Source organism: Falco naumanni, chromosome 7, assembly GCF_017639655.2.
Source record: "Falco naumanni isolate bFalNau1 chromosome 7, bFalNau1.pat, whole genome shotgun sequence".
NCBI lineage: Eukaryota > Metazoa > Chordata > Aves > Falconiformes > Falconidae > Falco > Falco naumanni.
Window position 1 is genome coordinate 21,996,715 of NC_054060.1, and position 27,032 is coordinate 22,023,746.

The 27,032-nt window shown below is 35.3% G+C and overlaps 1 protein-coding gene across 4 annotated transcripts in view; it reads right to left on the bottom strand.

Moving 5' to 3' along the window:
* Positions 1-521: 521 nt before the first annotated feature.
* The window catches only part of VPS13C (vacuolar protein sorting 13 homolog C), a 97,058-nt gene continuing 70,547 nt past the window's right edge, over positions 522-27,032 (bottom strand). For 3 of the 4 annotated variants that reach the window (XM_040600342.1, XM_040600341.1, XM_040600343.1), the window contains 19 exons: positions 25,621-25,856; positions 25,142-25,292; positions 23,963-24,103; positions 22,807-22,888; positions 22,633-22,702; positions 21,665-21,776; positions 20,646-20,759; positions 18,987-19,123; positions 18,674-18,755; positions 18,119-18,232; positions 17,797-17,872; positions 16,958-17,121; positions 15,657-15,702; positions 14,520-14,643; positions 13,710-13,824; positions 6,773-6,864; positions 5,318-5,441; positions 4,977-5,060; positions 522-2,228 (listed from right to left, as the gene is read on the bottom strand). In XM_040600342.1, the coding sequence (XP_040456276.1) occupies positions 2,127-2,228; positions 4,977-5,060; positions 5,318-5,441; positions 6,773-6,864; positions 13,710-13,824; positions 14,520-14,643; positions 15,657-15,702; positions 16,958-17,121; positions 17,797-17,872; positions 18,119-18,232; positions 18,674-18,755; positions 18,987-19,123; positions 20,646-20,759; positions 21,665-21,776; positions 22,633-22,702; positions 22,807-22,888; positions 23,963-24,103; positions 25,142-25,292; positions 25,621-25,856 (2,166 nt within the window). In that variant the 3' untranslated portion in view covers positions 522-2,126. Of the gene's footprint in view, positions 2,229-4,976; positions 5,061-5,317; positions 5,442-6,772; positions 12,866-13,709; positions 13,825-14,519; positions 14,644-15,656; positions 15,703-16,957; positions 17,122-17,796; positions 17,873-18,118; positions 18,233-18,673; positions 18,756-18,986; positions 19,124-20,645; positions 20,760-21,664; positions 21,777-22,632; positions 22,703-22,806; positions 22,889-23,962; positions 24,104-25,141; positions 25,293-25,620; positions 25,857-27,032 lie in introns of those variants that run through there. The other variant, XR_005828825.1, reaches the window with a different exon arrangement.

A 27,032-nucleotide genomic window follows, 5' to 3' on the forward strand; every position in this document is an offset into this window, starting at 1 on the left:
AGCAACCCAAACTGCAAAGACATGCATTTCAAAAATTAAAAAAAGTTCTATAGAACCCTATTTGCTTTTCCGGACTATTTCAAATAGGAAGCTACTTCACTGTACCTAATCACATATAAAGTAAGAAAATATCTACTGTTTATAATTCAAGTGAGAATGCCTAAAAATGAAAATGAGGAAGTACAGAAGTGAATCAAGGAGAAGACTCGAATCAGAAACGTATTAGCAGAACTGTCTTAAGCTCCAAATTTCCACCTCAGAATAAGCACATGGTACCATCTAAACATGCACTGAGAGTAACGAGGAATCTATTTTCAACTACAAATTAAGAGGCAGTACACATACAACTGTCCCTTACATGCCAGAAACCAAGCTGAAAGAAATGCTGAGCTGTAGAAAGTTCTTCTACAGTACACTAGTACTCCAGTAATTATTTTCATGATGTGTCAATAACCTGTGGGAAACCAACAGCATGGAACGTATTTTAGAAGCAACAACATTTAAAATCATAGCACAAATAATTGCATATAAAAATTTATTGTCTTTTTTTTAAAAAAACATAGGTTTGAAATACACACAACTGAGACAGCTAATTTAATGTGTGAGCAGAGCTTTTTAGAAAATAGGTGATACCACATAATTAAAGGTTGTACCACATTTTTTCCATTGAAGCAAAGTGGATTAATAGCCATGTGCATACAACAGCAATAAAATCATGTCTGCAGATGCAAAAGTTCTGTTTGGCAGCTTACTTTCAAATGTCTTAAGCTTTCTAGATTTGGTGAGATCATAGGTACAGATTAGGAGTACAGTTATAGAATTCACCAGCCTTAACTTAAAAATCCAGACCTGGTTTTCATGATTGCTCCACCTACTGAATAGATCTATGCAAGAATATTGCCATTTTTCTTCATTGAATTTGTATCTATAGCTATTACCTAGTACCAAATTAATTAAAAAACCAGAAAATAATTCTTTCCAAGAATGATTTAAGTTGCAAAGATCAAATTTTCACAAGTAACTATTTGCAAGGATGGCAAAGACTGACAGAAAGAACTCTTTAGTTCACCTATCATGGAACACTCTGTTTGCTCATAGAGTCCTTGACCCAGACAGTTACTTATGGATGTGCCTAGTGTTAAGAACAGACTTGTCTTAATGAAGTTCATGGGATTATTCATACCATTATGAACTAGGCATATACCTTAAATGTGCTTAAATATCTTGCTAAACTGAATGCTAACAGTCTTCAGGAAGAGAAACTGTAACAAAAATACTGTATCCGAAGCGATTTTTCACTTAATGACATGGCAGTCTTCCAGTAGAGTAACTATACACTGAAATATGGAAAGCTAATTACTTTGATTTAAGCTTTTGACATACAATGCTGTCTAAAACCAGCATGCTGTTCCTCCCAAAGAAGTCTTTAAGCTACAGTGATACAACCAAAACCATATATGTGCACATGACAGGTAAATGATATTTTCCATTTTTAAAGTGCAGATTTTCATTTACAGTCTAAGTGACAACATTCTAAAATAAGCATTTCCAGACGACAATAACCTATTTTTTTCATACATATTCATTTTTCTGTTGCTCCAGTGCAGTATTTTCTAATACTAAACAGACAGGGATGAAATTACAGCAGCTAAATTGTTTACACTTCTTTCTTAATTTACAGAGAATGCTGCCTAAAATAGAAGTTTTAATTAGCTTCAAATCAGTAACAGAAGTACTTTATTTTGCAAAATGCTGAAACGACAATTACTACAACCTGTCTGTAAACCATAAACTTAAGAGTGCAAATGAGATAACCACTTTATTTTAGAATCCATTTACAAGAACTCCTACACATGAAAAAGGGTAGAAAAGAAAATTTAAGAGTGGGAAAATGTTTTAGCAGAAGTTGTGATTTTTTAAACTGAAATGCGTACTTTAGAATAATGAAATCCATAGTTTTACAAAGTGGCATAGGTTCTTAAAATAAAGTGTTTATGGCTGTTAAGTTTGAAGGAAGACCTCAGATATTTCATCTTTACTTTCTACACAATTTTCCATTTTGATTCTAATCAAGTTTAGGGATAAAACTGCATACCAAAGGTCAAACTTGACAAATCCTGTCATTATCAAGATAGTGTTTGTGGCTTCTTCAACTGCAATGATGCTTGCTTTACCAACTTGTGTTGTTTTCTTGTTGCCTGGGCTTCCTGAATGGCACAAAAAATCCTCTGTAAAGCAACATATCGAAAGAAACAACATTAAAACATGCAATCTGCAGTTTTCTTCTGTAAGATGCTACTAAGAATAGCTAATTCAACAAACATTAAAACCTACATACGCACTGGTCAGTTCAAGTTAGATACATAGCTTCTGATTCACGTGCATAATATTCCACTCAGAAAAAGCTTCAGTGATGCTACCAGTCTACTCCAAATTTTTCAAGCAGTAACATTAATGATGTTATTCACACTTAACTAGATAAACCTTCCTCAGGGATTACCCCAATACAAGTGATCCAATTCTAAACTGATAAGCAAATGACAGTTCCAATACTATATGCTCTGGAGGCTCTCACAGTCAGGCCACTTAAAGATCCAGCATTAAATTCATGTCCAGTCAGCCTAGTAAGGATGCATTCCTTCTGTCTTAGCTGATCTTCTAATATTATGGGATCAAAAGTCTCTTACATAAATATAATGATCAAGTACTGCAACATACTAGATCCATTAATTAGCATCTGTCAGCTTTTGACATCCTCTGTTCCTGTTGCTACACATTGTTTTTGGCCAAAGTCTAAATGCTCCAAGAATAAGGTCGTTTGAGGAAAATTTAGTATCAGATCAAATGATGCCATTTTTCCTCTTCTAAAATGGCTAGAGAAGTAATGAGAGCCTACAACTACTAGATTCAGATGTCAGCAGGCACTTTTGAAAATACTTACAATGAAAAGCACTCTCAAACTGGAGAGCCACAAAAGGCTACATCAAAATAGAACCCAACAATAATTCTACAACTAGAAACAACTTAACTGAACAAAACAGTGCAACTGAACCAGTAATTTTTAATTCCTGAATATAAACAATCCAATAGTTAACACCCCCCCCACACTTCTCAATTGGCTAACATGAAACATATTGCACATTATGCACATAATGTTTATACATAATATTAAGAAAGTGATATTATCTCATCTGAGAAAATTAATGTCAACATGATATGCATAAATGCCTAAGGAAAAAAGCAAAACCCAAAATGTACTGGAGTAGCTTGCATGGTCGCTCTTATTTCACCTGAGTAATTCCAGCATTTAGTGAAAGCTGACAGGTTTGAAACGCTTGTGTGGGTTTTTTTATCCATTATGTCAGTAGAAGTAAAACTCATATATACAACAACAAATGTTAAAATAAAGAATAATTTTAGCTGAATGGACCAATAAGATGCATCAGGTCTATGTACTTCAAGTATTTCCAATAACTCATGGAGGCTGGGGAAAGGTTCAGAGGACTAAAGAAGGACAAACCTAAAACGCTTGGGTTTTTTTCAGAAGAGACAGAAAGAACACAGAAGCTACAGATAACCTTAATCTGATTTTAAAGTTTCACGCACGTCCAAAGGTCACCAACGAAGTTTTCACACAAGTGACAGTTATTTGTCAAGCATACTTTTTTTGTATCTTCCTATCAAACTGCTACAGTTTCACAACTGATATCTATGCCAAGAACAGAGATGCAAAGCAAAGAGTAATAGTGATAAGCTCAAGAAATAAATCCACAGAAGGTAAATGGGTAGTGCTGCACTTTAGGACAGAAAAAATTATTTTCAAAGTATAGATATCAGCATAAACACTAGTAAAGGAGCATGCAGCTAGGCAGTAACAGAAAAACAGAGAATTAAACACAAAGTATCCTTCTGCTGTGGCCTGTGTGCTGTGTACAACATTCCAGCTTCAGCCAAGGCACTAAACACAGACAAACTAGAAGAATTTAAATCAGTTAACCAAGTGTCATTCAGAAGACACGCTGTAAGAAAAAGCTGAAGGAACTTTGTAGACACGGGACAGTAAAGAAATAATATAGATAAAAATATTACAGTAGATAAAAAAGTGCCTCAAAACGACAGCATTTTTTTTTTCCTTCCCAGTCTAACCCATTTTTTTAGAAGGCTTAATCAATGTAATAGAAGCAATTTGGTCCCTATTCTGATTCTAGCTGCTGACTTGCCAGTTACTGGAGCTACAATTTCAAGTGTGCTTCCAAGATGTTGTGGATGTAATTGATTTCACTTTTGGTATCAGGAAGAACTCCTCCTCTCTCATCATCTGATACAAAACTGCACTAAGACACGTGGTTTCCTAGGTAAATTTTTCCATTGTCAAAGCACCTTGGAATTTATAAAAATCGGTAGTTCAGCTTATGAGACCCAACCATCCACAGAAAAAAACCTCCCAAAATATATCCACCTCTGCAGCATCAACGTCAACAAACATTTAGAGATAAACAGTAGAAAACCCAGGTCCAGGAAGGGTGAAAGTGGGGAGAAATCCAAGTAAGGCTTTTTACACAAGGTACAATTACTGGGTTAGTCCAGTGACCTTGAAATAATGAAGGGTAGCAGAATTCAGAGGTATGTTGAATCCTAGAGACTATAATGAACTTAACCTAGTACTTCAGATATTTTTGTTGTTTTCCTTTAATGAGTTTTAATATACAAAAGATAAGACTCTGCAACTTCAACCTTAAATTATTATTGCCTATCCTATTGAAAAATTTAGACTATGTTGTCTCATTGTTCTTCTGGTTAAACTAATTTTTCAACATGAAAGCATGGTAAGCAGTCCTCAATCTTTTCCAACAGCAGCCTACTCCATAATGAATCTCTGAACATTACCATGTTTTGTACGTGCTGAGTTTCAACAACTGTTAAAAATATCATAATGAAAGAAGGAAAAAAAAAAAAAAAAAAAAAAAAGAACATACCCTTGCTGTAGCTTCATCCTGAAGCTGAACTGTCTTTACACATTCATGACCTGTACTGTCCTTCCTTTGGAACACCCTTTGATCCTGTGGTAGAGAAGAACAAAAATGTACTTCAGGTGACTCAACACAAGAATACAGAATTTGATACTTAAACAGCTTGAATGTTAACTTCAGGTTAGATTTCAGTGTGGCCTCTGTTCAACCCAACTCAAACTTTCCAGAAATCTTCAGGAAATGCTGTCTCATAGTCCCACAGATAGCAGCTTGAACCATAAATAAGTTAAGACCATGTTTGGACTCTAAACAGTTAAATAAATAAATAAATTACAAGCTTTTCTTACCAAAACCGTTATTTTTAAAACATTTGCTTCATAGGAGGGACACTGTGTGAATTCTTCAAATAAGTAATACCACTCTGTCGTTAAATGTCCCAAGATTTCCACTTCTTTTACATATATCACTCTCCTGTTCAGAAGAAAAAACATTAATACTCAATTTCTCCCTGGAACTAGAACTTTGCTAGAAAAACAAAACAAAATTAAGGAAAGAAATTTGATTGAGAAGGTGTTTTCTATGTGGATTAACAGTATCCACTCAGTCACAGAGGAATCACATTTCCTTAATACATATTCTGAAATAATCACTTTGTCCTTAAGACTCATAGATGATCTACGATACCTCATGGTATGCACAGACCAACTTAATCAAAACCCACCCCGACCTCCAAGTTCAAACACTTTACTAGAACTGAATACTAGAGGGTCCTCAGTTAATTCAAACCAGTTCCTCAAAGCCAGTCTCCACCAGATGAAGGCAGCCAAACAGCAGCATATAGCTACACAGTGACACAGTAACAACTAGATGGACAGATGCCTCAGTTGCTACTGTTGAGAGTTGCTAGCTAGCTGACCCTTCCATTACTTCAAAGCTCCAGTGTCAGCTAGCACACCAAGACAAAAACAGCTGACAGTTTTGAATAGAGTTAAAATAGAATGTTTATGCAGGTGGAGAAGAATTGTGATAGGGAGAGAACTACGCATTAACTTGAAGCTGCAAACAACTAAGTCACCTAACTATCGCTGAAGAACCTTGTCAGTATCTTGAAAAAGCTTGTTCAGCTACAGCATGAATTTCAAGGTGTGCTAGTCGTTATGGAACAAACATGGTGGGTTGTGTCCCGTTGCCTCGCTATGGATGAGCCTATCTCACACATGCAGGCACGGTGAAACTGGTGATATTTGGGAAGTAGATATCATAATTCATGGGTTCCTTTTCATTCTCTCAATGTATTTAGAAAGTTTTGAGTCCTCAAACTATGTATCCACGACTAGTAACATCTTGAATTCCAGAAATGGTCCAATGAGTTTAATAATAATTTTCATACTTGCACAAAACCTTAAGACTCCATTTAGATTATCCTTTAAGTATAGTGTACTTAAGTATAGAGTATCCTTTAAGATAGTAAATGTGGATTATCAAAATGTTGGTTTGAATGAGAACACTTATGACAAGATAATTTGAAAAATTAGAAAGAAAGATAAAAAAATATTTCCCTCCAATATGATGAAAGGATCACTGACCTCAACTGTCTTCCTAAATTAGTACCTAACATTGACACTATTATAGTATTACATTTTTCATAATGGCAACAAAATAAACTGTAAAAAAAAAATCAAGAAAAAATGGGTAAGAAAAGTACATATGCAGAAAAGAGCAATTGCCTTAGACCTAGCCAGATGTCTAATCCTCAAGCTGAAACGAAGACAAGCTCTTAGTAAGCCTTCAAAACTTAATACCTATTTGTAACGATAAGGTTTGCTCTTCTGCCTCTTGGAAGCGCACAGTGGTATCGATAGCTCTCTTTTTCCAGCTTTCTAATGTGCAATTTCTGTAATAGAAACAGAAAATAATTTTGGGGCTGTAAAAGGAAACTCAAAGCAGTGTTTTCAATTCAAACGCCTTTTTAAAAGTTACTTTGGTGAACAGATGCTTTAAAGGCAGGCTCTCACCGTGTTCTCATTCATGAAGCTGAGTATTTCTACAGCTTTGATTTCCTTTCTGTGCTAGTAATTGTTTAGTAATTTTTTTTTCTGTTACACCCCATGCTGCAGACTTGATTCAAGCATGAAAAACCTGCAAAAGTACCTTTAAGAGGCAGCAGCACATGACCCAGACCCTTAGAAATAAACCATCAAGTTACAAATACTCAATGCACCTCAAGATTAGGTTTCTGAAGCACTGAATGGACATCCCAAATAAGAAAGTGTATGGAAGCGCAGATTAAATCACTCATCAAGTTTTTGTTGGACAGCTACAACTCAAGTGACAAACCATGAATACAGAGGTTAAAGTTTTACAATTAAGTACTGAAGTGCTTCTGAGCTATTTTTTTCACTTCGCTATTTTTTTGATTACATATTTTTCAGATTTCCCGTTCTGCACATGCTGCTTAACTGGAGTATATTTTGTAAAGCATGCCACCATGTTTACAATATTCCACCAACAATGAAGAGCAGCATAAAAGACAGTCACAGTCATCCCTAAATCAAGCTCACAATAACACTGGCTTAAAGGCAACAAGGTTCACAGAGTGACACATAAATGTTTTTGTGGGAAATGGATACACGTCAAATCATCACATAGAAAAAGATAAAATTGTGAAATGAATAATGTACTACCAATGGGAGCCCAACCTCCAACTGGGCATGATAATACATCTGTGCCAACTACTGATTCTTCTGATACAAATTTGTCAAAGAGCAGGCAATCTCCTATCTGCTCTGCTTTGCTACCAGCTTGATTAACTAACACAGCACTGTGTTACAGGCAAACATACTTGGGTTACTAGTTTGAATGAATGTTAGTTTTCAGGACAGAAGTGGTCTACTGCAATTAAATACATGTTTTCTGTTATAATTCTTATTTAGTAGCTGTAAGGTGGCTAGAATTCACATTCAGACTGTAATTGTCATTGTACACAAGAAATACGTAATTGCTACTAAAGAACCTTACCTGTACACAGGTTGCATTAAATGCCAGAGATCACGAATTCTCTCCATAGCCAAGCCTACCACAGTAACAGTGTTGTATGACATACATCTTATCTAAAACCAGCTACCAGCAGAACACTCCAAAGGGAAGCCCCTAAAATACCCAGGCAGACCCTTCTCTTTGGGGAAGCCATACACTGTTACATGTTAAGGTGAAAACTCCTAGCATGAAAAAAAAAAATAATGAAACAAGCAATATAAACATCTAGTTTAAAATTAGTTCTGCATTTATTTTGGACTGCAAAGCTAAGTATAGTTGAAATATGCGATATATACTTCAGTCATCTCATGTCTGAACCTGCAAATCAAAGAGCCACTGAAGTTGTAATTCTGTAAAGTTATTTGTAAGAAACTAGAAAATCTTTAGAAGCCAACAGCTGGATTACATAGTCTCAACCCTGGAAACAATTGTTGGAAAGAAGGTGTGCATACCCTGGACTTTGCCCCAGGACACTAACCAGAAAGAGCATCTGTATTCTGTGTACGCTCAAGAGGCTTCTAACAAAGACAGGGCTCTAGCATGCTAGTCACAAAAGCCTGGTCAGGGACACTAACCTAGTTATGTTCTCTGACAACCGTGAGCTTTTTATATTTAAAAATTACGACGGTGATCAACAGAGGGTTTTACAGAAGCTCCAACTACTACAGTCTTCCTAGGTCACACCATAAAACTTACCATTTATTGCTAAGATAAAGAGCTTTCAACTATCACCACAGTGACATCAACAGAGATGCTGAAATTTCACCTATGGTACATGCATCTCAAACACCTACTAAGAATGTTAGATCAGTGCAAAAAAAACCTTTACAAAATACACTTTCCACTTGTAAATAATGTTTACACAGCAAAAATTAGCAAAGACAGTTACATAGGCACACTGTCAATGCATGTTAGCTTTGCAATCTCTAAGCCAACACAACTCCCTTTTTTATCATTTAATCTGTTTTATTGGAAAATGTACAGTTCCTGTTTAGGAATGTGAGGAAACATCACGAAGACTGAAGGCCATACATGCTTTGCCTGGATGCAGGATGCATGCACCTCAGAGCAAGTTTTAGCAAGGGCATGGATGCCCCAAAATTGGTTTGATGTTCTTCATAGCAAAATAAGATGAGCTTAAGTTAATTTTACAGATGTTACTGTGGAATCTAGCCTCTGTATAATGGTAAATTTCTCAAGCTGTTTCTGACAAACTAGTGTGAATAATTTAAAGAGGAAGGACTAAAAATTCAGTGTGTTTTTAGTTATTCCTTGTCAAGATATATTCCATTCTGTATTTCCGTAGCTGTATCTATAAAAACGGTAAGATGACAACAGAAGCTAAACCTGACTCCACATTTATCAGTCTGTGATCAACCATGCAGGCCTAGAACTCCCTATAGTTTAAGTAACCCAAATGGAAAGATCTTTTGTCAACTCAGCTTATATCAGAATCAATTAAAAGAGGCGTCAACATTTACTTATATTTACATATATTTAAAAGTTCAACAAAAGTCTTCAAGCATCATCATACTTTAAGATCAAAAGTACATTAATATTCAAGAGTTTAAATCAACAACATTTTTTTTTCTGGATTTGCTCCCTAGTGACATGACATTTTGAAAAACATTAATTCAGCATTTCCAGCAACCAAAAATATAGAGTCCACATCTTCTATAAAAAAAATAGTACTTTCTGACCATCTTAAAAATTTCTGAAACCCTAAAACATACGTGAAAGGGAAAAAAATGCCAGAAAGACTGCTTATCTCAAAGTCCCTTCAAAACATCAGAAGAAAGATGACAGCACGTCTAAAATTGAAATATGAATTCACATTTTATACCTGAACCATAACTATTTGAAAAACAAGTAAAAAATTAAGAAATACAAAACCCATCGCCATGTAAGAGTGCAGTTCAAAGGCTGCAATCCATGTTCTGAATCCCTTTGCTGGATATGCAGAAATGAGATGTGCCACATATTTGAACAGATTTATTCATAAGCATGTTTCTTCTATTTAAACTCAAAGCTTTGGAGAGAAAGCCTCTTTCTCGTAACTTCAGAAACAATCCCAATAGTATTTTTTGTATTTTACATGCAGTGTTACTAAAGTAAGAGTTCCCACTGAGCTCTGTGCTTAAGAGATGCAATATTACTCAGAGCTATTCTCAGTACACCTGGTAGACACCAGCACAATGGTGGTAGCATTATGTAAAAAGGAGGTTGCACTTGCTGCAAATTACTCCATGATTTACACACTCTTAAAATTCAGGCATCTTTACCAAATGCTTTTATTTTTACAAGAATACTAGAACACTTAAAAGCTCAACGCATTCTTGTTTTATGTGGAAATGAAAGAACCAGTGCAGATTTACACAGCAGAAGTGTGACTCAAATGGAATCTGCAGTTTCTAGCACAGTATTCTCTTTGCCACAACACTGTCTTACCACCATGTCTCAATTATTCATGAAACATTCTGCATTCTTTATAATGCTCTATGCTATGCTCTACGCTTTAACTGGGAAATGAAACAAAGTAAGGCCATAGGCATTGAATAATGTATGAATTGCATCATGTCAGACCCTAAGTGCTGAGGTTAGAAGACAGCCTCCTCAACCAGAGCAGGCAGCAATACCTGCATATTAAAATGCAAAGACTAACAAAGCCAAGGGCATTCATTACCTGCTCTAGCACATCTCATCAACTGCAAACACTCATCATACAAAGATTAACACTCGTGAGAACTTATTCCTTGGAGTTGTCCTATTTGTTCTTTGTTCTCTCCAGCTACACATACTGTGCATTTATGCTTAAGAAAATGCATTCTATACTACTGAGCTTCACTGCATGAGCTAGAGACTTGGTCTGCAAGATGTTAAATCTGACTTTCCAGGTTTTGAATTGACTGAGCAGATCCCTATATAGCCCATAGACATTAGATCCAGCACTTCTGGGAAAACACACTGCATAAACAAGTTTATACAACTGATCTACTCCATCTGGCGACTGTCCTTATTCTGTACAAAAATGCCCCACAACTTCAAGTGGAAAAAAGTAACTTGTCTTTTAAGACCTACATATATGCCCCTCTTAAGCCAAGCTCTAATGTCTACCAATATCTACATTTCACATACAAATGAGTATTTAAGTGAAACATCTTTTTGTCCAACCACTGGACAGTATTGAGGCACCTTAAGGTAACCTTACGAGGCTTCAACCTTGTAAGCGTGTATTTATTTTCAAGGGATGTATGCATTAAAGTTAGTTAAAATAGATGAGAGGGTAGGGATTCTGATTAAACTACTCATAACATTGGGTCAAAACTGGATTCAAATGCCAACAACACTAGTACCTTTAAGTTGAGTTATTTGCAATTAAATTTGTAAATGCATATAACTGATTTTGACTCATCTTCCTTGCTAAATATCTTATTTCCTGTGAAGACACTGTCCCCCTCTTGCTTGTAATTAACATTAGAAAATGAAGCCTCCCCAACACTAACCTCTAGCATAATAATCAAAACCAGTTAGTTAAAAAAGACCAAAACAACAAACCAACAACAACAAAACCCCCTGCATTCAATTAACTGACTTCCGAAAGGAAGAAACCGTATGTAGTGAACTAAATAGAGGATTCATTCTTGGTTAGTATACAATTCCCATCTACAACACTTAGATTTAAGAAAAATACAAATATTAGATGTGCGGGAACTGCTAATACCCAGTTTTTGGTGTTAACTGTGCTATCTTGTCCTTTTTGAAGATAGAAAAAATAAAAATAAAAAAATCTCACTACATGGAAAAAATGGGTCTGTTTAGAGTATCACAACAACAAAATTCCATTCAATCAGCTAAACTAAAAATTCACTAAATGTTTTATTAAAAAAAAAAATAAATGCAATAAGCTATTGACCACTACATTCTAAAAAGGCATTAGCAGCAGAGATGTCTCTGCTCAGTTTTTTTCATGTACGATAGGTGAACAATTTGCTCTGAGAACAGCTTGTTAAGCTTAGCTTGTTAATTCATGAGAAGCTCTATTAGAAATTAAATTTATGGCATCACTTAATTTAGAAATATATATTTTTTTATTTATACATATATGTAAATTCACGTCAACAGCTGAAAGTTTACATTTTAGTATGCTGAACATCAAAGCCCCAGAAGATTCTGCAAATGAAACCAGAGTCAACTGAGCTGGCTATATTTTTTAATTGATAAAATTTCATAAAGAAGCAGTAGTAATAGCAACTTGAAGTGATAGTGGTTCACCAGATGTATAAGTGACAGGCTTATGGCCTATTACAGAAACCACAAATACAAGTTTTCTTCACATTTATATGGAAGCAGTATCTCTGTATCATGGTATTATAAGCATTTTCACTGGAAAAAATACCATTCAGTATCACTATTTTAAATTTTGCACAAGTATCAAAATATTGCTTTCTCCCTTCATTCACAGCCCTAGCTCTAAGAGAAAGCTAATAAATGAAGTCAACGTCTACCCTGTCATGGTGTTTATTTTTCTTTCCAAGTGCCTTCTGTTGTTGCCATTTTTAAGGAGCTAAGCATCCTTAGAAAAACAAATATACAGAAAACAAAGGACCCTCCTTGTCTCTCTCCTCTTACTCACTCATCTAATCTTACTGAAGATGGTTATTCAAGTTTGTTTTCTTAGCCTGGACAACATGAAACACTGTTTTATTAGACTGCTACACAGAAAAGATAAGAATCAAGGGGAGAGGACATGTTAAATCCAATCATGCCCTTTATATCTAAATACTTAAGGCAGATAAAAGACCATGATGGAAACACAGAAAGAAATATGGAAAATGTTTACTCCGTTATTCCAGTTCTTGCTGCGTAAGCCAGGAGAAAAAGAGAAAGAAGAGAAATATTAGAAATAGAATAGGAGATAAGAATTAAAAGAACATGTAGAAGAAAGAAGCAAATGTGCAAGTTTTGGTCTTAAAATGTTAATGTAGACAGTTACTTTACTCTTAACTTTTTAGCAACAAAATAAGCATTTTAGGGTAAGTTTTAGGAACATGAAGGCTGAAATACAAGTTAACCAGATTCTGATTATCTAGGACTTGAAAACAAATGTTATTCATCCTCCTTATGTCAGCCACATCCAGATGTGGAAGCAGGCTAAATGTGCGTACAATGCCTGTAGCTAGGACACATTGCTATTAAGAACAACACAAGGAAATACCAAAAGGTGGTATTCTGAGAAATCATGCAGACTTTTTTCAAATGCTGATACCACCAAACTGAAAAATTGAAATTTCAGTATTTGTACTATATGTCAAACAATTCAAACCCTATTCATCCTATTTAAAATTTTTTTTAGTTTGTAAATCAGCCTCACCTTTGTTATTAAGCAAAACATTAGAACTGAGTATCAAAATATTTGTTTCAACATACTCTAATCTTAATCCTACTACCTACTTCCAGGTAAGCAATTACGGAACATAACACACAAAAGATCGTTTAACAGCAATGCTGCAGTTTTCTTGTTTCATTCAGCTTACGACCAGCATTAGGTCTTCTCTGCTATACAGGCTTGCCATGTGAAATTGGCCGGGGCAAATTTTTACTACAGGTAACAACTGTCACAGATACCTGGCAGCTTTTTTCTAATGTCATGTTTTATGGAACCCTGTAGTTTAGTTTTAACTATATTTACCATGTAAGTCATACCTCAAATAAATCATAACCCTCAGCTTCCACTCTATCATACGGCCGGATGATGCCATCTTCATGAATGAAACGTGGAGGACGGAGATTAGATACTTCTTCAGTTGATTCTGCTACCCTGCCATAGATAGTGGAACAGTATTCTGGTAAGCTTACTTAGTTTCACCAAGATATCTTTAAAAAGTCACCCTTTCATTTGCCACATATCCCACGTACACTTCCTGGGTAGCCTACAGAACGTAAATAGCAAAGGCACACATTAGCCAATTAGACAGCTACACAATAACTTAGAAGTTTACTCCCAACTGTGGATAATTTACTAAGGGTTCTGATGTTTATTAAACACAGTTTCCAAAGTTCCCCTTAAACAACAAGAAGCCTCCAATTTGCACGCTAGCCAAATTTCAAACCGGCAAGTCTTTCTCCAAAAATGTCAAAGGTCTATTTTTTTTTTTACAGTAAGTCTAAATGACATTTAGCTATTTCCATTCAGCAGTACACAAGCCTACCTCAAAAGTAAAATTTACACAAGACCTTTTAATTACTTTCCAATCAGGGGAGGGACTGAAAGGAGAGAACTGACTAGTTATCATCTATCTGAACTACAACACTGCAAGACTTGTTTTTCTGAAGCAGCAATTTCCAGATATCATCATAAAATACACTCATTACAGGATACCAGACATCTCAACCTCATCTATCCTACTGCACATTGTATTTAACACAAAGAATTGTGCACTGCCCCTGGACCACTTTACCACTCAGTATCCAACACATGGAGAGGACTTCAAAATTTCATCTTAACATTTTTACCTTTGAATTCCCTGGAAGGTACTGCTTGCCATATCTACAATGCCACCCGTTGGGCGGGCTACCACTCCTACAAGCCCCTTTCCAATTCCTTTAAAGAATCCAGCTGCACCTTCTTTTTTAGCCCCTTTAAAAAAAAAGGAACAGAAATCATTTTAATGACCTACTCCTTGAAAACATTAGCCACAGAATTAAACCATTACTGCTCCAGGCTGCATTAGAACTGTTTGAACTGGAAACAGCCCACATGAATTGATTATGTACAATCCACCTTAAAAAAAAAAAGTTCTCTGTGAAGTCACACATTGCTTCCTCGTCTGTTCAGACACATTGCTGTCCACTTAACACCCTACCAGCCTCCAAAAACAGCATAACTGAGAGGTCAACTAGATTTTCCTCACATTTTCAGTCTGGACTGTAGGCCAACAGATCAGTTTTTATAGGTTGACAGTAATAAAAAAATCTGAAGACTCTTAAGATGCACAAATATAATGGAAGCTAACTATTCATATCTCAAAATTATACATGTTTCTGGTAATACATAACACTATACGTAACTATGGAAGAGCCAAGACAGTGTTTAGAAAACATGTGTGTTCATCCACCAATGAGAGGAGGACTACACCTCAAAGTGTCTGCCAATAACCTATAAAATACAACACAGTAACGATCAACATCCGACATTTAAATCACCGAGACATGAATTTACTAAGAGGTATTTTATCTTGCATTTTTTCAACATCTATCATGCTGATAAACTGATAGACTCCACAAAAACAAATACAGATCTCAGACATAAAACCAAATTTGTTTTTTAACATTTCTCCGAACTTTGGAGTTCTAAAAAACTTTTTTCAATTGGTGCTTTCTAATTTACTGTTTTTAGTATCTCTATTACGGCTTTAAACAATATATTAGGTGCTACAGTAGGCCTGACATAATATATATCAAAGACAACCATTCCTTAATTCATAGAAAGGCTGAAAATGTAGTAAGGTCACATTTGAATTAGAAATACAATCTTGCTGCAGCTTAGCATCACCACACTTAAAGCAGGCATTTCTTAAAAATTACAAAATAAATTGTTAAGTACTGGGAAACCATTTACACAGTGCAGTTCAGCGCAGCCTTAATGCTTACCTTCTACAGGTTTAGTGATTATGCCCGTCACACCTCCGACAACGCCCTAAAATAAAGAAGGCAGTTAAGTTCCTACTCAAACAGAAATGCTATAGTGTAACTGAACAATGACTTATCTCTCATTTTCATTGTAAAACTTTATAAGGAAGTTCAATATCGGAAACACTGTTTGGCTGGGTCTTTTTGGGTGGTTTATTTTTTGGTGGGTTTGTGGGGATTTTTTTAATTTAAATTTTTAAGACAATTATAACAGAGGGAAAGAAGAGAGGAGGGAAAACCTAAAATGGCTGAAGAAACATTTATGCTGGCAAGAAAAAGACAGCAAATTTTTATATTCAGTCTTGTAATAATTAACAAAGTCACTATTTCACTTTCACTACTAATAGGAAACTGCCAGAATTCCCAGTCATGAGTCAGTGATACAAAACACTCAAGAGAAGTTAATACCAAATAATTTTCTGGAAGACTTTATAAGTCAAGTAGTTTAATGACACTAAGCAGAATAATAAAAATCCACTGAGATAACTTCCAAATCTTCAGCAAACAGTATCAGAAACAACTCCAAAATCTTTATTATTTATAATTATCTTAGAAATATGTTGACTGCTTTTCTTCCATATGGGAAGTGATGGAATTTACTAGAATACTTAAATTATATTCAAGTCATACAGATCTCTCTGTAATTGTTTACATGAGAGTTGTCTCATACTTAATGCTAACTAGAAACAGGCATGATCTTTCAGCAACCAGAAAAATACAGGGGTTGCACAGCTTATGTTTCAAAAAAATCTCTCAAACTTACTGTGGTACTTTTATACACATTCTACTTGCTTTATGTTCATATTCTTTTAAGTAAAGAAAACCTAGCAGGTCTTACAAGACCTCAGTATATAGAACGTAATTTCTAGTAAGCAGCACGTGCTTCAGAGCTCATAATTCACAGTCAGCTGACTGAAATGACAGAACTGACTGCAAGGTAAAATACAGGCCCAGCTGCTTTAATTAGATAACACATTTGTTCAACATGAGTAACTGTGTATTTATATAATTCACAGGGGAAATTGGTGTTACTTCCTACACTTTTCCCTTCTGAGACCATACCTTCAATTCCACAAGTTAGCCAAAATCACAACCTCAAACGCTAAAGCTGATACATTACACTGAGTCTCCTATAAACTGACTGCCTGTTTGTCTCTTCTGTTTAGTTCATGAACTGATAAAGAAGAGTAACTTGCTTGCATGTAAGTTTCAAGCATGGATTAAAAAGTTGGAACACCATGCCCTCAACTTCAAGTTCATACCCGTAACAAGCCTTTTCCTCCTTTGGCCAGGCTGTCACCAAAGTCTTTTGGCTGCCGACCCATTTCCTCTCTCCGTTTCTGCTGGAATTCTTTATCCATAGTAATAGCAGCCAAGCCTTTTCCAACAGAACCAGTAATCCTAGACACCACCCCCGCTGCACCACCTGATGGAACAGGGCAGAAAGCAGGAGTTACTGTTCTTTCACAATTTAACAGCAGACGAGACGTAAGAAGCCACCAAGGTCACAGAAGTTTCCCTTCATATTCAGTTTAGATATTACGAATTTAACACAAAATGACTACCACGTCACCCATGAGGAGACTCTAGATCTAGCCTGATATCCATAAATACTGCAAAAGGTAACTCTTAAATTGCCTCAATACATGTTATATAGCATATTGGATGGAATTGTATTTTCACTAATTCCTGTAACACTTTAGATTTTTATTTGCCTATGTAACTGTAACAGTATCTTCTATTCAAAACACTTCTCAAGCTTCCCCAGACATTTTAGGACCATCGGAATTATTTCCCATATTCATTCACAGCATGTTACAAATTCAGTTATACATGCAGTGTTTCTCAGTTTGGAAAATGGACATTTAAATGGTCTCAAGTCAGTTCGGTAGGAATAACCTGTATCATGAATACTGGCAATGCTATCTGACAAACTTAAATACTTACTATTACTTAAAAAATTTAATACTTAATACTAATACTTAAAAAAATTACGATGTAGATACTTTAAAAATATAACTTTCCCTTGAAAATAAGACAAAAAGAAAAAAGCAATCCATGAGTTAACGATTTATTAAAACAGTAACAATATGATACATACCCACTGTGTGTCCAAGAAGACTTCTAACACCAATTACAAAGCCTTCAGCAAATTCTTCAGGTCCTTGAACAGCACCCTAAGAATGAAGCTTACTATGAATAGCAGAAAACCATACATTTATGCATCTCTTTCAAGAAAAACTAGTAATTCATTTACACTATGAAAGTAAGGCCATTTCAATTTATTATTTCTTTAAAGTTAAAAAAAAAAATCACTGCTTTTTTAACTTTGCAGGGTGCAGAGTACAGTGACAACAGAACTACAACTCTACGAGTATAGTCAGTCTACTATTCATACGCAGTGAAGAATCAGAAAGTCATACCTGGAATGGCTCATAGAAGAAAGCTTCTACTCCCTCAGACAAGCCTCTGATTAAGCCAAACGGATTTCCAAGAACATCTAACCCAAGTACCAGAACATACATCTGTTTCAGGAGCTAAACAATGAGGGAGGGGGAAAAAGCAAAAAAAAAATAAAGCACTGTTACAAGCTGTTGTTACACAATGTTAGAACCCAGGCTGTTAAATTTTTTAATTTACTACCAAAGTAAAGTGTTAAGAGTATTCAACTATGTATGCCTGCTAGAACGAAGAAAGCCTTAGGTAAGAGAGGCAGTATATGTATGGATAACAACTAGAATACTTTGGTGAACGAAGATTTAAATAAAAGGAAGTAGCCACTTTAAAATTCTTAACACACATTTTTCAGGGCACTTCTGTATTTACATTTTCATAATATGCCACCAGATTCCTACTTCAGCACCATGAAATAAAAATTTATTAGCTTTTAGAGGTATTCACCTTTTCTTTCCTATTTTCTGAAATCTGTAACATATGCAAAATTTTACAAAGGCTTGACTAAAACTAGATAAGCTTACTTGTTCACTATAATGTCTAACAACTCTCTTCATCAGTTGGTCTCTCTTGTAGAACTGATATTTAATTTCAAAGAAAGCAAGTCTGAAAGACAAGTAATCACACATTAGTTATAGATATCCTTCCTGCTTCTGAATAGTTCCTTCAGATAATCCTGAAGCCTTATTCTCTTAAAAAAGAGCCCAAACCCCATCTTCCCTTTCCCCAAAGGCTGTATATATTTATAAAGTCAGTCAGCAAAGTATACCATGGACCCAATTATTAAATGTATAGTAGCTTTATTAAAATATTTTTACAAGATCTTTATTAGCTTACTTGAAAATAAGATCATCCACATCTGTTAGAGTGGCTCCAATACTTTTCAACAGCAAATTCAGAGAATGGATGGCTATCATTTCTTCTCTCCTATCTGATGCTTCTCCACCAGAAGCCAGAGATAGACTCAAATGCAACTATCAAAGCAGAATTAATAAAACAAGACAAATCAAGACAAAAAAAAAAAAAGACACACACTAGACAGGTTGTGTGGTGCGCATGTAAACAAAGCAGTGGTGAAAGAGTGGTAAAGTGTACTTTTACTCATTTTGAGGAAATGAACAATTTCAATGAACATGCTTGAACTCACAAAGATATTCCTATTACAAATACAAGGTCCTGGAAGTTGCCCTGGAAGTTTAACTTTTTTTATGTTTACATCTATAAATTCCTGTAAACAATGACAGAAACATGTTAAATAGGTGGAGCTTAATTCCCAGTAAAAGTTAAATCTTATATTCTGATTTACTTAACTAGTTTGTGTGTATTTTTGCAACTACTCACTCTTTGGGGACATGCATAAACTTCAGAGAAGTGCCTTTAACACTAAAATGGGATTGTTTAGTGTTCCTAAGACACTTATTTTAATAGAATTCCACACACTTTTACGGGTGGAGAGGACAACAGAAAATTACTTTCCTTTCCTCTTGTTCACCACCATAACCAATTGTGCTCCCTTCTACTTGCTTAAAAGAGGGCATAGCAGTTAACTTGCATGATTTGAGTTTTTAATGATTCCCAGTTTTCTCCACCCATGCCTCGCCACCACCACCACCCCAAAAGGCCATTTTCAGTCTTCCACTATCCAGTGGTTTATAATATTGAGATGAGACACTGAATTAAGGTAAAAAAACACAGGAGAGAAAAAGCAGCCCCCTCCCGTACATCACAGGCAGCACATCTAGACACTTCAAATAAAGATGCAAAAGAGACTTAAAATTTTAACTGTTTCTTGAACAACTTTAACCAGACAAGGTAGGGAATGATTAAAAATCACAATAATGTCTTGTCCTCTAGTGTTTTCCCTGGTTTCACATTTTTCAAAGTTTATAAGCACAATCACATCAGAAAAAAAAATAATCTGAGAATCTAAGTGTACCTTAAGAGATAGTGAAAAAGTTGGAAAAAGCAATAGAATTTAATGATCTGTATCAGAATTTACGTCTGCCTTTTATATGTTCAGTGAAAAGGAAAGTAATTATTTTTCCTCTAAACTCTTTTTCAATCTGATATCCTTAGGGGATTCTGTTGATTCAGAGTAACATACAATTACTGATGATCCTTCTTCCCTTGCTCCGAAAAAATCTATACTGGTTGAAGAAAGACATGAAGACAAGCGCACGGAAGTGTGTTTTAATGTATGATAAATTGCAATACTTGGATACCTTCAGGCCAGCATTCTCTCTACCCTTCTCATTATTATACCCATTGACTCTACCCACTTAGCAATGGTTAAGGGTCTGTTTCTACTCATGGGCAACTATGAAAGTTTTTCCACAAACCATTAAGTTCTAGAGAATATTTAAAAAATCCCCATTAGGAAGACAGCATGAAGACCTCAATTCCTCAGAAGGTTGATCTGAGGATGTATTTACTATATGGAATTCATTAGCCAGTTGACATCATGATACCTTAACCACAAGTATCTCTTTAACATACCTTAATTGGAGAAATATGGAAATGCTCAAAGAAGCTGAGCATTGACAGGTCTGTTAGGGAAGACTCCATTAGCTCAGTGTTAAGTGCATCCACATCTTGTTGAATTAATTTAGACTGGTTTCATTAAGAAAAAAAGAGTAAATAGAACAGAAGTTAATCTCATCACCATATATGTAATACAATTAATATTATATATAAAGATGAGTAAAAAAAACTATGCATATAAACAGCAGAAATAATAATCAGTCAAATGTAATAAAACAGTTAACTAGTTAATCAGTCAACACCTCCAAAACTGGAAACAGACTAATTACTTGTTGTATACCAGACTATAACTGTACTAATACATTTTTCAATCCAGGGGAAAACAAAATAATAACACTAAAAAAAACCCCAAACCCATACAATTTCTGGGTGACTTTTCTATTTCATGCTATATCACTTGATATTCCCTTAAATTCCTCAATCACTTAAGGTATCACTTCAGAACTACTAATAAAATAACTTCCTGAGCTGCTTTGTGTTTTGTGTTTCCTCACAAAATTAGAATTTTTATACAGTAGATAAAATTTCTAAGAAAAGGAACTTACAAAAATGACTCTCCTAAGCACACTAGAACCAAATACTATCCATCTATATACGACTTAGAGCCATAAAATCTGTTGTTCTCTCTAAAACCAAAAAGCACTATAGACTAACAAGTCCACTCCATGAACTCTAATGTTATTTCACCTACCACCCTTAAGCCTTAGTAGCCACTGTTTAAACAACTGTGCCATCAATTAATGAAACATGAAAAGAGCAGAAGACAGTTACACATACCCAAGTATCACTTACTCAAACCTGTCAATTAGTAATGCTCACCACCAATGCTTAACAGAAAATTATCTAATCTTGTCCCTTTATTCACTGCTGTCAAATGCAATATTCACTCATTTAAACTGAAATTTTCAGAAAACAGCAACACTGTTACCATAAAGGCCCTGTTCTGGTAAAAATCAGTTTATTTCATACATTACCCTTTGTTTTTCAGCTTCTGGGTCTGTAGAGGGAGTGAAAAATTCACTAAGTGCTCCTAAAAATCCCTGATCAATTTTCAGTGCCATTTCCTGGATAAGAACCATGAAGTATCTAAAATGGGAAAACAAGTGTGTACCTGTAGAAGTTTAACTTGGTAATCACATGCTTACCCTATTTGAAGTTTTACCTAATTGAAATTTTGTTATGTAATGTTGCATATTAAGACACAATCTACAATATCAACTGCCCACTTACAGTTAGAAGGTCATAGCAGCCTCACAAAGTTATACATTACTGCAGTTTATTAGTATTTTAACACTTTCCAACTATACCTAAAAATACTATCACCAAATACTTATATTCATACATTATGATTCCATGTGCTCCATGGATAACATACCTAAACAACATATTTCTACCTCTTATCCAGCTGCCTCTCTCTGAACGTCATATTATTGAATATTTATTTTATTAAAATTCATTGTCCTCAAATATTATACACACACTGGTTGGGTACAGATACTTGCATTAGAAGCCATCAGTATAACATTCTTGTCTCATTTTAGTACAAAACCCCAAGACACAGCCATATAAACTAAAAACCATACATTTCACTATGTAACCCACTGTACTGGGCCACATTACAGACTGTATGAGCTGTCTGTTAGAGCACCAATAAACTCAGCACTGTACAGCAAACAGGCAGACATGCAACTCCAATATTGTAGTACAAGAGGGAGATAATTCTGATTACTAAAGAATCTGCATATCAGTCCCTTCACATGGTCAGTCCTTATTTTCTAAAAGTAAGTTTCTTTTAGAATGATGTTTTTTCACTGAAGATGTTTAAAAACTCAGTCCAAAGTCAAAAGTAGTTTGGACAGGAGAACATGAACTTTAAAACAAGGTTCACTTCTAAAATACATAAAATCTCTAAAGTTGTATCACAATACACTGTTAAACTCACTTGAACTGCAGTACTTTGCTATATTCGTTGAATCTAGTGATGATGCTGATGTCAATGAAGGGTTTTGGTTCTAAATAGAAAAAAATAATTAAGCATACGGAAAAAAAACCCAAATTGCCAAGTTACTACTTCCAAGGCTGAATAAATCTGATATTACTAAAGGTTTTCTCTTACCTGAATCCAAAGCAATTGACTTGGGAGGGGCTACAGGATGAAATACAACAGGAAACATCGATCCTAGTAACTGATTATCAACCTAAAAATATATTGTATAATTACAGGAATATTTTAATGACATGATAATCCAAGACCACTTTCATTTGAGAAGGCTTGAGAAACTTGTTTATAGAGTGCGTTCAAAAAGAACATCATTTTTATTTGGGGGAAGGAGAAAAGAGGTTTACTCTGATGTTTGGAGTGTTATCCATTTAACTATAGAAGCCGAGATGGTTGGAAATGTTGCACGAGGAATGCTTACAGAGGTTCACAAAGGTTCACTCGGAGGGCTACAGCTGATAGCATACATTGAGTGTAGCAGTGAAAACGACCTTCAGGCAAAACCAAAAACAAAACGCAGAAGATAAAAGTAACCAGCTGATGATTAAAAGCATCAGAGTCCTCAATGAATGCCCTCCCCTGGGGGACTCTAAAGCACAGCAATTGGAGATGAAGATTACAACAATGATGATTATTTCTCACCACTGTTTTCCTCTACTACTAAACACTTCTCACTAGTACCTGCTGAAGTCTCTACTGGTTAATTTAGCAACGTTATTAAAACTGACTGGAGAATACTAACCAGGTGCAAGTGTTGCACACTAATTCGCTGTTAAGCTTATACACAGATATATTACAGCTTATACACAGATATATTACTGCATGCTATTTCTGAGTATTTAAATGTCAATTATCTACTTTGCATTAGACAGGTAGTCTTTGTACTAAAGATCTCTGAACCTCTAGACACAGCCTCTAGAGTCATGTGTTACATGACTATACACAAATTATGGTAAATAAATTTTGACAAATGTTGAGGTTTTTGTTTAATACACCAAAACATCTCTCTCTAGAAAGCAACTTTGCATCATAACACCCTGCCTTACATTACCCCACAATTTTACAGGATTTTTTCTTTACCACTTGCAAAATCCTGGGATGGTAGTTCTGCAGCACTTCTCCATAAATGAAGCATTCTTAGCACTTCTGCTACTCTGACATAGTGAGCAGAGCACCACATATGTAAGATTTGGAGGTACTTCTTCACATAAATGAATAAAATAAAAGCCTTAAAGTGCCTGTTTTGTTTATAGAACATGATGAAAGATGGTACCTGCAGCCAATACAGTTGAGCCCGTAAGCTTCTTTGGTGAGGCGACTGTTTGAATTCAACCTGAATTCCTGACAGGAAGTTGCGCCGGATGCTGCATCTGACTGGGAGACGCATTTCCATTGGAACCCTACTAAAATTCACCTGGAAATTTAAGCAAGCAGAGTTAACACACAATTTAATTTGAGAAATAATAAAATGTTATGTTACTAATAAACAGACTAGCAAACAAATCCTGCATTTTTCCTTATTTTGTGATCACATGGCTACTGAATTACTTGACCCATTCAATTACTCAATCCACACAACCCACTATCTGCATGGAATGTAATGAGAACCACAAGTTAGTCTGATAAGCACATTACATTGCAATTTTAGTTGCCCCAAGTGTGAATCTCTGTTTCATCTTAGTAAATATTTCTTCATGAGTTATATATTACATTGGCATAATTAAAGATCTTTACATGCAGCTGACTACTTTCCCCGATGCTTTTATCCGGATCCTGAAACATTCAAGTTATGAGGAAAAAAACGAAAAAACCTCTCCTTTATTTTAACTCAACTTACAGATAGGACCTTTTGTTACCACACACTTCAAATGCACTACTGCAATGTACAATACCTAAGTATTCATAGAGCTGAGGATATATATGTTTTTCAAATTAAAGGATGATATAAAAAACAAGCCTGATTATGGTACTATAAATGCCTGTATTGTACTTAGCCATTTCAACACGCTAAATTTATACGTGGATTACAGGCATGTATAATCAATGTCAGAAAAAGCTCAGGTAAGTGAATTAATTTCAAGTCTTTGAACACTATAGGCTCCTTTCTCATATCAAGTCATGGAAACTGCAGCTTACCAAGAAGCTAAACCCAAGATTTCTGCAACTAAGTTACATCAGTGAGAATATAGGTTCATAACTAACATGCAGATACCAAGCAATCTTTTCTACCACACAAAAGCAAAATTCTTTGAGATTCTTACTTCATAATACCAGTCTGGAAAAGACCTCAATACAAAAATGTTCTACTGTATAATATGTGAAACTATTGCAAAAAAAAGCTTGCTTTTTGTTGTGCTTCTCTTAACACAGCACCTAACCTTATTTTTACAGACTTCTGTTTTGCCTGTTCCACATTCTGCAATCATTTAAACACTGAAACCTCGAAACATACCTCAGTATTGCTGTCTAGTTTATGCCAGCCTTGAGCTTGGAAAGCACTCTTACAAAGATACTGCTGATAGGCTTGTTCCAACAGGTTTATTTGCTTTTGATTAAATGGTTTCCACTTTTGCCTTGGTTTCAGTTCCCAAACAACACCAGAACTGCAAGACAAATAAAAAGTTAAGAATTTAAAAGTACTTACACCTTTCTTATGTATGCAAACCATGTAAAAATATATTATCCTAATTTTTCAGGCTCAAAAAAACCTATTGTGTACTTTTGCTTAACAGAAGCTAAGAAAGCAGGCACTTAAATCGTATTTATTCAAACTGCACAATAGGAATAAGGTAGAACTTAATTTTTAAATGTTTAATTTACATTAATTTCATTTGAAAGATATTCCCATCAACTCAACTGTTTAGGTAAAATTACAATATGCTGTCAAATTTCAATTATTTCAATGTATACTTAGGCTTTCATGTGCAGTACCTAGTAACTCCTATGTAAGAGATTTCTTGTTTATTTTCATTGTTAACGAGAGAAATTCCAAGACTGTGGATTGACAAGTTTATTTCTTGATCAGGTTGCTCCAGCTCCTCTGCTTGTCGTGCTTTAGAAACTAATGCAACATCATCAGTGAAAAGTAGCACTCGTTGGCGTCCATCCAGGAAAGACACCCAGTGTATCTGAGTATTTGCATTGTAAGGGAACTGGCCACATTCATCCTGTATTGGGGGGGAGGGGAGAAAAAAAAAAAGTATTAATATACTCTATATACTACAGGAATAAATCCATGCTCTTGCTCTATGGTTATAAGCAAGCAAGTTTACTGGCACACATACAAACCGGAACTCAGTATTCTTCTTTGGTCAGTTTACTGCATCATACTGACTTGGTGGCATCTTGTATCCCAACATTTGAAATATGCTGGGGGTGGGGATTTCATATTTTTCTTCCTTTTTAGAAGTAGCCATTCCAGCAATATTTGTGGATGAGAATAATATTGGAAGTTATGAAACAAAGGCCTTCACAGCAAAAGAAAGTACTTAGAATCGTAGGTGATGGGGGAAGAAGGCATTAATCATGTACCACAGATCAGTAAAACAAGACAATGATGGAGATCTCTGCTCTCCAAATGCTGATACTCCTTATTTGTTAATTTGTGAGGCAAAACTGAGACAGTTAAAAGCCTCTTCTCAAAAGCCCCAAATAATCATGAATGAGTTTTCAAACTAAAATAATTTGTAAACATATAAAATTTGACCCAAGAAAAGTGCTTATACAGTAAAGCACACTAGTTAGTTAACTGTCAGAATTCAGCTGTGAGAAACTAAATCCATTCCCAGTATAAATGAAACACTTGCTTTCTTGTCCCTACTTTTAGCTACTAATATTTTCAGTTTTCATATCTCAAGTCTGTGCGTAGTCAACAGAAAAACCTAGCCACCTCTGAAGAATTCAGAGTTTAGTAAAAGGTTCAAGAGGGCTGCTATTTAGAAACAGACACACATTTAGCCTGCACTCCAGTTAGGTGAGGAAAGTCTTCCCCCATCAACGCTTGCTCCCCTATTCTTTAACAAAATACTTGCCCAGCCTTATCCTAAATTTACCTCTGCTTCTCATTACAGTTTCCCTCTCTCTCCAACTCATTTCCCACCTTGACCATTGTTATTTTGCTCCAGCTTCACACATTTTTCTGTTTTAATATTGCATGAGTTACAAACACCAGAATAGTTCAGTGAGCAACTCAGAATTTTCAGCTCCATGCAAGCATTTCGCACAGGAAGTGAGAGTCACAACAGTTAAAGATTTTCTACATCTTTAGGAGATACTTTAGCTTCAAGCAGCACTTCTGTAAAACTGGCGATTTATTCATCCTCTGTACTGTTTAGATACATCCA